Source organism: Eriocheir sinensis, chromosome 49 (assembly GCF_024679095.1).
Source record: "Eriocheir sinensis breed Jianghai 21 chromosome 49, ASM2467909v1, whole genome shotgun sequence".
Classification (NCBI taxonomy): Eukaryota; Metazoa; Arthropoda; class Malacostraca; order Decapoda; family Varunidae; genus Eriocheir; species Eriocheir sinensis.
Genome location: NC_066557.1, coordinates 883,144 through 895,326, shown reverse-complemented (window position 1 = coordinate 895,326; position 12,183 = coordinate 883,144). Strand labels below are relative to the sequence as shown.

General features: G+C 48.4%; 1 protein-coding gene across 6 annotated transcripts in view; it reads left to right on the top strand.

The window, feature by feature from the left end:
* The window catches only part of LOC126981695 (uncharacterized), a 46,797-nt gene that overhangs the window by 30,207 nt on the left and 4,407 nt on the right, over positions 1 to 12,183 (top strand). For all 6 annotated transcript variants that reach the window (XM_050833120.1, XM_050833117.1, XM_050833116.1 and 3 more), the window contains exons 3-7: positions 2,205 to 2,399; positions 3,167 to 3,358; positions 4,101 to 4,811; positions 5,762 to 6,466; positions 6,981 to 7,172. In XM_050833120.1, coding sequence (XP_050689077.1) covers positions 2,205 to 2,399; positions 3,167 to 3,358; positions 4,101 to 4,811; positions 5,762 to 6,466; positions 6,981 to 7,172 — 1,995 coding nt within the window. The remainder of the gene's footprint in view (positions 1 to 2,204; positions 2,400 to 3,166; positions 3,359 to 4,100; positions 4,812 to 5,761; positions 6,467 to 6,980; positions 7,173 to 12,183) is intronic.

Genomic DNA, 12,183 nt, shown 5'->3' with positions numbered 1-12,183 from the left:
CACAATGGTGCATACAAGACGTATATGCAAGGGTACACACGGGGCACACACAGGGGGCATACACAATGGTGCATACAAGACGTATATGCAAGGGTACACACGGAGCACACACAGGTGGCATACACAATGGTGCACACTGAACGTATATGCAAGGGTACACACGGGGCACACACAGGGGGCATACAAGACATATGCAAGGGTACTCACGGGGCACACACAGGGGGCATACAAGACGTATATGCAAGGGTACACACGGGGCACACACAGGGGGCATACACAATGGTGCATACAAGACGTATATGCAAGGGTACACACGGAGAACACACAGGTGGCATACACAATGGTGCATACAAGACGTATAAGCAAGGGTACACACAGGGCACACACAGGGGGCATACACAATGGTGCACACTGAACGTATATGCAAGGGTACACACGGGGCACACACAAGGGGCATACAAAATGGTGCACACTGGACGTATATGCAAGGGTACACACGGAGCACACACAGGGGGTATACACAATGGTGCATATAAGACGTATATGCAAGAGTACACACAGGGCACACACAGGGGGCATACAAAATGGTGCATATAAGACGTATATGCAAGGGTACACACGGCACACACAGGGGGCATACACAATGGTGCATATAAGACGTATATGCAAGGGTACACAGGGGGCATATAAGACGTATATGCAAGGGTACACGGGGCACACACAGGGGGCATACACAATGGTGCATACAAGACGTATATGCAAGGGTACACACGGAGCACACACAGGGGGCATACACAATGGTGCATATAAGACGTATATGCAAGGGTACACACGGGGCACACACAGGGGGCATACACAATGGTGCATACAAGACGTATATGCAAGGGTACACACGGAGCACACACAGGGGGCATACACAATGGTGCATACAAGACGTATATGCAAGGGTACACACGGGGCACACACAGGGGGCATACACAATGGTGCACACTGGAGGTATATGCAAGGGTACACGCGGGGCACACACAGGGGGCATACACAATGGTGCATACAAGACGTATATGCAAGGGTACACACGGGGCACACACAGGGGGCATACACAATGGTGCATACAAGACGTATATGCAAGGGTACACACGGGGCACACACAGGGGGCATACACAATGGTGCACACTGGACGTATATGCACGGGTACACACGGGGCACACACAGGGGGCATACACAATGGTGCACACTGGACGTATATGCACGGGTACACACGGGGCACACACAGGGGGCATACACAATGGTGCACACTGGACGTATATGCACGGGTACACACGGGGCACACACAGGTGGCACACACATTGGTGAACACTGGACGTATATGCAAGGGTACACACGGGGCGCACACAGGTGGCATACACAATGGTGCACACTGGACGTATATGCAAGGGTACACACGGGACGCACAGGGGGCATACAAAATGGTGCACACTGGACGTATATGCACGGGTACACACGGGGCGCACACACAATGGTGGACACTTGACGTATATGCACGGGTACACACGGGGCACACACAGGGGGCATACACAATGGTGCACACTGGACGTATATGCAAGGGTACACACGGGACGCACACAGGTGGCATACACTATGGTGCACACTGGACGTATATGCAAGGGTACACACGGGGCGCACACAGGGGGCATACACAATGGTGCACACTGGACGTATATGCAAGGGTACACACGGGGCGCACACAGGTGGCATACACAATGGTGCACACTGGACGTATATGCAAGGGTACACACGGGGCGCACACAGGGGGCATACACAATGGTGCACACTGGACGTATATGTAAGGGTACACACGGGGCACACACAGGTGGCATACACAATGGTGCATACAAGACATATATGCAAGGGTACACACATCAGGCATTCACAATGGTGCACACAGGAGGTATATGCAAGGGTACACACATCAGGCATTCACAGTGGTGCACACAGGAGGTATATGCAAGTGTACACACATCAGGCATTCACAGTGGTGCACACAGGAGGTATATGCAAGGGTACACACAGCAGGCATTCACAATAGTGCACACAGGAGGTATATGCAAGGGTATGCACAGGGGGCATACACAATGGTGCACACAGGGGTACATACAGGGGGGTGGAGGGTGAACTTTTTCCTTAACCCAGTGTTGTTGTTTCAGGTGAGAGAGGCATCTAAGGCAGCCCTGGAGGCTTTCCAGGCAGTTCCACGCACTGTCACTACAGAAGACCTGAGGCCCCAGTCAGACCCAGAGGAGCCCATTTCCCAGTCAGACCCAGAGGATCCCAGTTCCCAGTCAGACCCAAACCTCACCATCATGGAAAAAGTGAACTTCATCCTAGAGCCGAGCTTAAAGGTCAGTAAACCCCCGAGTGTCACTCCTGTTATGGTGAGTCCCTGGCACACGGCACTTCAGTGCTTACCTTACCTCAACAACGCTCTGCAGAGCCACCTTAGCTTGTCACTGTGTGATTGCTTTGTTTGCCTTACCTCAACACAGCACTGCAGAGTCATCTTAACCTTGTCACTGTGTGATTGCTGTGTTTGCCTTACCTCAACACAGCACTGCAGAGTCACCTTACCTTGTCACTGTGTGATTGCTGTGTTTGCCTTACCTCAACACAGCACTACAGAGTCACCTTACCTTGTCACTGTGTGATTGCTTTGTTTGCCTTACCTCAACACAGCACTGCAGAGTCACCTTACCTTGTCACTGTGTGATTGCTTTGTTTACCTTACCTCAACACAGCACTGCAGGGTCACCTTACCTTGTCACTGTGTCATTGCTGTGTTTGCCTTACCTCAACACAGCTCCATTGGTCACCTCACCTTCTCATGGCATAATTGATGTTTCTGTTAGTGCCTCAGTGAGTTACCAGTAGTCATCTCATCTTGTCATGGCATAACTGGTGTTTTTGTTAGTGCCTCAGTGAGTTACCAGTGGTCACCTTACCTTGTCATGACATAATTGGTGTTCCTGTTAGTACCTTAGTGAGTTCTGAGTTCAGCTTCATAAGCAAAGCTCCCTTAAGGAGTCAGCAGCTTTCTTTACACACACTTGTCTCCTGTCGGCCAAGGCAGCAGCCTGACGTGGTTTTCCTGCTCTTCCCTTCCCTCCACTAGGAACCTTTGCAGGCCGAGGACCTCTGCAGCCTGACACAGCATGTCAGGAGCCTGCTGCAGGCTGGCCGGGTGTTTGCTGTGCACCAGGTGGAAGGTCAGCGCCGACATGCAAGAATAAGCCTCGAAGCCGGCCGGCTGTTCCTTCACGCCCTGAAGGAACAACCCCCAGCATGGGGTGCGGCAACCCTCCAGGTGAGCTGGGGACTCAGCCCTGCCTGGGGGGTGGGGGGGTGGGGGCAGTTGCTGAGCTTCAATGATCTGTGTCTGCATCCTAGCGCTGAGTGGCCCCACATCCCATGCCACATCTTTCCCAACCCAAGCACCTCTTCTCCCCACAGCTTGGGGGCCGCCCTCCAAGGCTGCAGTGCCACGGCCTCAGCCAGTCCCAGCCCTCCTCTTTGCCTCACCGTTCTTGCCGGCATTTGTTTTTCCTCCAGCCAGTAGCTGTCCCACACTGCTTCTTATCTGCTGCGTCCCTCACCAGGGCCTGCCTTGTGTTCAGAGCTTAACCCTTTGGCTGTGGTCCGGCATTTTTTGTTATTTTCAAGGTTGCGTCAAATACCCTCAAAAAAAGAAAATGCACCAATTGGCTTCATATGACTTGTACATCGAGAAAAGACCTTACCTTTTTCTTATATGGCATTTATTTTCCTTAGAAAATGTGGGAAGTTTTGTCAAATGTCCACTTGTCTGGTGTTTCAGGGTGATGACCCTGAGGACTGTCCAGTGTGCCTGACAGCCTGTTACCAGTGTGTGGCTGTGTGCTTCCTCCAGTGTGTTCCTGCTGTAGTACCTCCCTCACACTGCCTCTTTTTCAGGATGATGACCTTAAGGACTTCAGTGTGTCTGACAGCCTGTTACCAGTGTGTGGCTGTGTGCTTCCTCTAGTGTGTTCCTGCTGCAGTGCCTCCCTCACACTGCCTCTCTGTTTCAGGGTGATGACCCTGAAGACTGTCCAGTGTGCCTGACAAGCTTTGATGACTTAGTACAGCGGCCGCGCACTCTGCCCTGTGGCCACACAGTCTGCACACTGTGCAGTGATATGCTGAAGCACCAGGGCCGTGTTACCTGTCCAGAGTGTCGCGTCAGCCACGCCGTACCTGAGGGCGGGCAGTTCCCTGTCAATTATCTATTTGAGGCCTTAATAAGAAAGATGAGATATGTCAAGGCAGCAGTAGCCTCGCTGCCATCCAGTGGTGGGAAGGGCAAAGGGGCAGCAGGAGCAGCTAGCAAGAAGGAAGTGGTGCGTCTCTCCAAGAAAATGTGTTCCTTTCTGCAGGAACAGGAGAACACAGTTGTGGCCGCCATCACTGCCTGCCAGGAGGCTCAGTCCCAGCTGGACCAGTACCAGGTCACCCTGACAGGCTGGGGCGACCGGCAGGAGCAGCTGGAGGACAGCCTCCAGGGACTGGGTGACCAGAGCAGGAGTGCCAGGGAACTCGTGCAGCAGGAAATGTTGCATGTGGCGGTCAAGAAGGAGGAGGTGACGAAGAGGGAGCAGGAGATGTTGCGCACTCGTGCAACAGAGCAAGAGGCATGCTTGGCAGTGGCTGAAGTGCTGCACTGCACCAGTGAGGCAGAGCAGGTGGTGCAGGAGTGCCAACAGTGTTTTCCTGATGCCAGCACCCTCACCACTGCTGTGTGGGTGAGTGTCCCAATGCTGCACCAGTGTCCTGGGCCCTCAGCCACACAAGTGAACACATCAGGCAATGCATGGAGGCATACATAATGGTGCACACAGGAGGTATATACAAGGGTACACACACAGGGGTCATACACAATGGTGCACACTGGACGTATATGCAAGGGTACACACGGGACACACTCAGGGGGCACAAACAATGATGCACACTGGACGTACATGCAAGGGTACACACAGGACACACACAGGGGGCATACACAATGGTGCACACTGGACGTATGTGCACGGGTACACACGCGGCACACACAGGGGGCATACACAATGGTGCACACTGGACGTATATGCACGGGTACACACGCGGCACACACAGGGGGTATACACAATAGTGCACACTGGACGTATATGCAAGGAGTCCTTCTTCAATCCTCTTCGTTCCTCTCTGCAACATGCCGTGCCCTCCTTACCTCCCACGGGCATCCCTGACCTGAGTACACAGTCACTCTGGACTTGCGGATACTACAAGGCTGAAAAGACCACCACGATGAGAAACGTGGCGCGGGAGGACAGAGGGACGTCTGCTCACAGCGAAGTCTGGGCAGGAGATGCAAGGAAGATGGCAGCGGGCCCACAATGCTCCACTCCCCGGCCACGGTCAATCCACGGGCCACTCCCTGAATAATGAAATCATGACACAAGGGTACACACAGGGGGTACACACAAGGGGCATACACAATGGTGCACACAGGGGGTATATGCAAGGGTACACATAAGGGGTACACACAGGGGGCATACACAATGGTGCACACAGGGGGTATATGCAAGGGTACACACAGGGGGCATACACAATGGTACACACAGGGGGTATATGCAAGGGTACACACAGGGAGCATACATGGGGGTACACAGGGGGTTGGGGAGTGAACTTCTTCCCTAACCCAGTGTTGTTGTTTCAGGTGAGAGAGGCATCTAAGGCAGCCCTGGAGGCCGCCCAGGCTGTCCATGCGACTCCAGTCACTCTCACTACAGAAGACCTGAGCCCCCAGTCAGTCCCTGCAGGGCCCAGTTCCCAGTCAGTCCCTGCAGGGCCCAGTTCCCAGTCAGTCCCTGCAGGGCCCAGTTCCCAGTTAGTCTCTGCAGGGCCCAGTTCCCAGTTAGGCCCTGCAGGGCCCAGTTCCCAGTTAGGCCCTGCAGGGCCCAGTTCCCAGTTAGGCCCTGCAGGGCCCAGTTCCCAGTCTGTCCCTGCAGGGCCCAGTTCCCAGTCAGTCACTGCAAAGCCCAGTTCCCAGTTAGGCCCTGCAGGACCCAGTTCCCAGTCAGTCCCTGCAGGGCATACTTCCCAGTCAGTCACTGCAGAGCCCGCTTCCCAGTCGGACCCAAAGGAGGCCAGTTTCCAGTCAGACCCAGAGGAGCCCAGTTCCCAGTCAGACCCAGAGGAGGCCAGTTTCCAGTCAGATGCAGAGGAGGCCAGTTTCCAGTCAGATGCAGAGGAGCCCAGTTCCCAGTCAGACCCAGAGGAGGCCAGTTTCCAGTCAGACTCAGAGGAGCCCAGTTCCCAGTCAGACCCAGAGGAGTCCAGTTCCCAATCAGACTCAGAGGAGTCAGAGTCAGACCTCACCATCATGGAAAAAGTGAACTTCATCCTAGAGCTGAGCTTGAAGGTCAGTAAACCCCCGAGTGTCACTCCTGTTGTGGTGAGTCCCTGGCACACGGCACTGCAGGGCTTACCTTACCTCAACACAGAACTGCAGAATGACCTTAGATTATCACTGTGATTGCTGTGTTTGCCTTACTTTAACACAGCACTGCAAAGTCACCTTACCTTGTCACTGTGTGATTGCTGTGTTTGCCTTACCTCAACACAACGCTGCAGTCACCTTACCTTGTCACTGTGTGATTGCTGTGTTTGCCTTACCTCAACACAGCACTGCAGAGTCACCTTACCTTGTCACTGTATCATTGCTGTATTTGCCTCAACTCAACACAGCACCAGTAGTCACCCTACCTTGTCATGGCATAATTGGTGTTCCTGTTAGTACCTTAGTGAGTTCTGAGTTCAGCTTCATAAGCAAAGCTCCCTTAAGGAGTCAGCAGCTTTCTTTACACACACTTGTCTCCTGCCGGCCAAGGCAGCAGCCTGACGTGATTTTCCTGCTCTTCCCTTCCCTCCACTAGGAACCTTTTCGGGCCGAGCACCTCTGCCTCCTGACACAGCGCCCCAGGAACATGTTGCGTGCTGGCTGGGTGTTTGCTGTGCACCAGGTGGAAGGTCAGCGCCGACATGCAAGAATAAGCCTCAAAAACCGCCGGGCATGCTTCCACGCCCTGAGGGAGCAACACCCACCACGGGGCGCGGCAATCCTGCAGGTGAGCTGGGGTACTTGGCCCTGCTTGGGGGGGGGATCACTGATCTGTGTCTGCATCCTAGCCCTGAGTGGCCTCACATCCCACGCCACACCTCTCCCAACCCAAAAGAGCTATGCTCATGCTGTCCCGTCTCCATATCCACTGTTATTAGACCAGGAGCCAGGGGGGGTCAGCCTAGCTGGAAAGGTAAAGAATTCTAACAAGCCTCAAGGCACAAGGGCCTTGTGTCTGCCCATGCATGAATATTGAAGTCTGCCGGGCCTGCAGTGGTGGACAAGGTCATGAGGTCATGTCAAAGTTGTAGCTCAATAGCATTTAACCCCTTCACAACGGCCGGGCGAAAATAGCACCCCGTGCCGTATCTGAGATTGCCACGTGTGCCAAATTTCAAATGTCGCTGTTGAATATAAGAAGCTTTCAGCCATAAACTCAACACAATTATTATGTATTATATATGAAAACATGCAGAATTAAATGGTGCACTTAAGCTGGCATCACACTGGACCCAAATCTGGCGAGCACGAGCTCTTGCTGGCAGCTTTTGCTCGCGAGCAAGTCACTGTTGTCGTCACGCTGACGAGCGACGAGGGGCGAGCGACGAGCAACATTGTAAACAAAGCCTCAACCATGGCGCCTACTACACCTACGCTTCGCATTACGGCTAAGTGTGCAGCTGTGACGGCATTACTTGCGATTATTCAACGAGCTCAGAAGAAGAAAAGACGAGTCTGGGTTCGGTCATGGCTGAAGAGAAGGCGGGGAGACCCATGATGTGTACAACATCATAACTTTCTTCAGCATAGACTTACAGAAATCTGGATGGCTGTGGTCCCATAACTCGGGATGGTCCCTGATTCTTGCTATCAAAGAGTGTACAATGAAGGACAAATGAACTTTTGAACGAGGAGAGGTGGCCATGGCGAGTGTTTATATCAGCTGGCCTGGGCGGTCTTGGTCTTGGTCTTGGAAATCAAAATAAAATCCAACACTACTTTTCTCAACATTATAAAATATTACAAACACCGTCAAACATAAAAGGAGTATATGAATAAGTTTTCTAATATCATGGGTATACGGATTCAATACACTAGGTAATATATATCATTCACATATTGGTGCACCAAAGAGCTCATTTGACTGCCTGCTTGTGGCTCACCGAGCTGCTCCCTGTCCAAGCGGTGAGCTAAACGCAGGAGCAAAAGCTCGGGAACAAGCCATCCCTCCAGCAAAAGCTCGTGCTCGCCAGATTTGGTCCAGTGTGACGCCACCTTTAAAGAAACTCACTAGGCCAGGCCAAAACAGCGCCCCATGCCGTGTCCAGGATCGCAGCGCGCGCCAAATTTCAAATGTCGCTGTTGAATATAACAAGCTTTCAGCCATTAAGTCAACACAATCATCATGTATGATATATGAAAACATGCAGAACTAAATGGTGCACATAAAGAAACTCACTACGGCCGGGCCAAAACAGCGCCCCGCGCCGTATCCAGGATCGCCGCTCGCCAAATTTCAAACGTTGCTATTAAATATAACAAGTTTTCAGCCATAAACTCAACATAATCATCATGCATTATATATTATATATGAAAACATGCAGAATTAAATGGTGCACTTAAAGAAGCATAAATTAATTGATAATTTTGAGATGTAAGCATAGATATAAAGATAAAATAACTCGTATATTGGCTAAAGCACACCAGGACACAGTATGCGCGTCCTCGGATGTGATATGGGGCACGCAAGGAAGCAGTATACGTATCCTCGTGTTGAAGAGGTTAATAAGACTCTGATTTTTATCTTGATCTGAACATCATGGTAGAGATGGCAGGGTGGTCACAAATGACTCCAATGGACAAGACAAGCAACTTACATTCCGACATCATTTGGCTAATGTCAACTGTTTGGTCTGTAAAAATGGTTATGGTTCAGAAATATGGGGCAAACGGCATCTTTTATGGCAATTAGAATAACTATGACCATTTTTACAGACCAAACAGTTAACATTAGCCTAATGTTGTTGGAATGTAAGTCTTTCCTCATATGTCAATCCCTCCAGCTCTGGAACCATTTTTGTTGCCATCCTTTGTATTCTTTCTAGTTTCTTTATGTGTTTCTTCTGATGGGGAGACCACACTGCCTTCGCATATTCCAGTTTTGGTTTGATCATAGTGGTAATTAATATTTTCATCATATCCTTATTCATGTAGTGGAATGCTATTCCTATATTTCTCACCATGTTATACGTATCACTGAATATCCGATTTATATGACTCTATGGCTGTTTATTATCTTACATTATTACTCCCAGATCTCTCTCTTTGTGTACTTTCTGTAATGTTTCACCATCTCCCATTTTATATGTCCACTTTGGTCTTGCTTCTCTTTTTCCCATTTCCATAACATGACATTTCTTCACATTAAATTTCATCTCCCATTCCATACTCCACTTTCAAATATTGTTTAGGTCTCCTTGCAGGATTTCACAGTCTTTACTGTTTCTTATATTTCTTAGCAGTTTTGCATCATCTGCAAACAGGCTCATATAACTATTTACTCCCTCTGGCATGTCATTTATTTATACTAGGAAAAGTATTGGTGCCAATACCGATCCCTGAGGCACTCCACTCTACAGTTCTCCATTCCAATTTTGTGTCCTTAACCACTGTTCTCATTTCTCTTCCCCTTAGGTAGCTTTCCATCCAGTTCTTCATTTTCCCTTTCATTCCTCCTTTATTTACTAGTCTCCATAGCAGTCTTGTATGTGGAACTTTGTCGAATGTCTTCTTCAGGTCCAAGTAAACGCAATCAACCCATCCGTCCCTTTCCTGTATTTTGTCTCTCACTCTTGAGTAAAAGCTCAGTAAGTTTGTCACACGAGCGCCTTTTCCTGAATCCATACTGTTTACCTGTGATTAAATTATGCTCTTCTAGAAATCTCGTCCATTGTTTCTTTATCACTTTCTCACATATTTCACATACTGGTCAGTGATGCAGGTCTGTAGTTCAGGGATTCTTCCTTCCTTCCACTTTTGTGTATGGGGACCACTTCGGCCCTCCGCCACTCCTTAGGAACTGTACCAGTTGTTATTGAGCATTTAATAATGTCATGTATCAGTCCAACCAACTCATTTCTGCATTCTTTCAATATATACTCTGAGACTCCATCCTGTCCTACAGCTTTCTTCTCTTCCAGCTCCCCTGACAATTTATATATCTCCTCTTTATTTACTGTAACTTCTTCCATATGAACAATTATCTTGTTTTCTTGTGGCTCGTTAAATATTGATTCTTTAGTAAAAACTTGCGTAACTCTGTAAGTGAAACACATATTCGAGGAACTGGTGTGAGTGATGGTGGGGAGGGTACGTGGGAGGGTGTGCCTGGGGGGGTTGTATGGACGGGGAGGGATGAGAAGTTTAGAGGAAGGAGTAAGGAAGGATGTGCTATTGTGATGTCTGAAAGAGTGTGGAATGGTGTGACTGATTATGGTTAGAAGGGATCAAGAATTGTGTGGGTGAAAGGAAAAGTAGGTTTAGTAAAGTATGCATGGGTGTGTATTTATGCACCAGTAAATGTGAAAAGTAAAAAAGGACTGAGAGAAAGGGAAGCTTTTTGGGAGGAAGTGAATGCATGTTTGAAGAGTTTTAAGAAAGAAAGAAAACTTATTATGATGGGAGATATGAATGCTAAAGTGGGTGATGAATGTGTGATGGATGTGGTGGGAAAATGGGGGATACCTGGGAAGAATGAAAATGGAGAGTGCCTGGTGGATGTCTGTGCTGAGAGGGGAATGTTCCTAGTGAACACCTTCTTTCAGCACAAGAATATCCACCGATACACATGGAGGAGAAGAGAACATAATGAGCAAAAAGGATTGATTGATTATGTGGCAGTAGATGAAAGGCTTTGAAAAGAAATTTGTGACGCAAAAGTAGTAAGAGGAATGTTCGATGGATCTGACCATCTTGTAGTGCTGGCAAAGTTAAAGATGAAAGAAAAGTGGGTGTTTGAAAAGAAAAGTGAAGTAAAAAAGGAAATACTGAAGATAGAAAAGTTACAGGAAAAATAAATAAAAGAAGAGTATAACCGTGAAATGGCAGAGGCCTTAAATGAAAAGTGGGAAAGTGTAAAAGATAATACAAATATTGAAAAAGTTTTTGGAACATTTAAAGAAATAATGGTAACTACAACAAAAAAAAGTGTTAGGGATGAAAGTGGTGAGAGATGGAAAAAGAAAAGGAAATTCATGGTGGACAGAAGAGATAAGGAGGATAGTAAAAGAGAAAAGGGAACTTTTTAAGAAAACTCTAGAAAGAAATGTGTCTGAATAAGTAAAAAGGGAAAGGAAAAAGAAATATAGACAATGCAAAATTATATTAAAACAAGCAATAAAAGAAAGTAAGAAGAGAGTTGATGAAGACTTTGGAAAAAGACTAAGTAAAAAATATAAAGGGAACAGGAAATCATATTGGAAAGAAGTAAAAAATGAAAGAAATGCAGAAAATATCTCCTCAAGTAAAATAAATGAAGTTATGGATGAGAATGGAAAGATGATGAAAGACGGGGAAGCTGTGAAAGAGAGATGGAGAGAATATTTAAAAAACTTAATGAATTTTGAAGGTGGACGTCCAGCAGCTGTAACAGCAGCAGTTTTCAGTAGAGGAGGAGTATATAAAGAAAGAAGTATAACACATGAAGTAAATCAGGCAATAAAAAGATTAAAAAATGGAAAGGCAGCAGAAATTGATGGAATCACAGCAGAAATGTTGAAGTGTGGAGGAGATGAAGTCGTGAAATGGATGGTCAAGATATGTGAAGCATGGGAGGGGGGTGCCAGCAGACTGGACAAAAGCCATCATTGTCCCAGTTTACAAGGGGAAGGGCAGGAGAGGGGATTGTGGGAACTATAGAGGTATAAGTCTCCTGAGTATACCTGGAAAGGTATATGGAAAAGTCATAATAGAGAGGGTGCAAAGACTTACAAAAGAGAAAATCAGTGAAGAACAAGGAG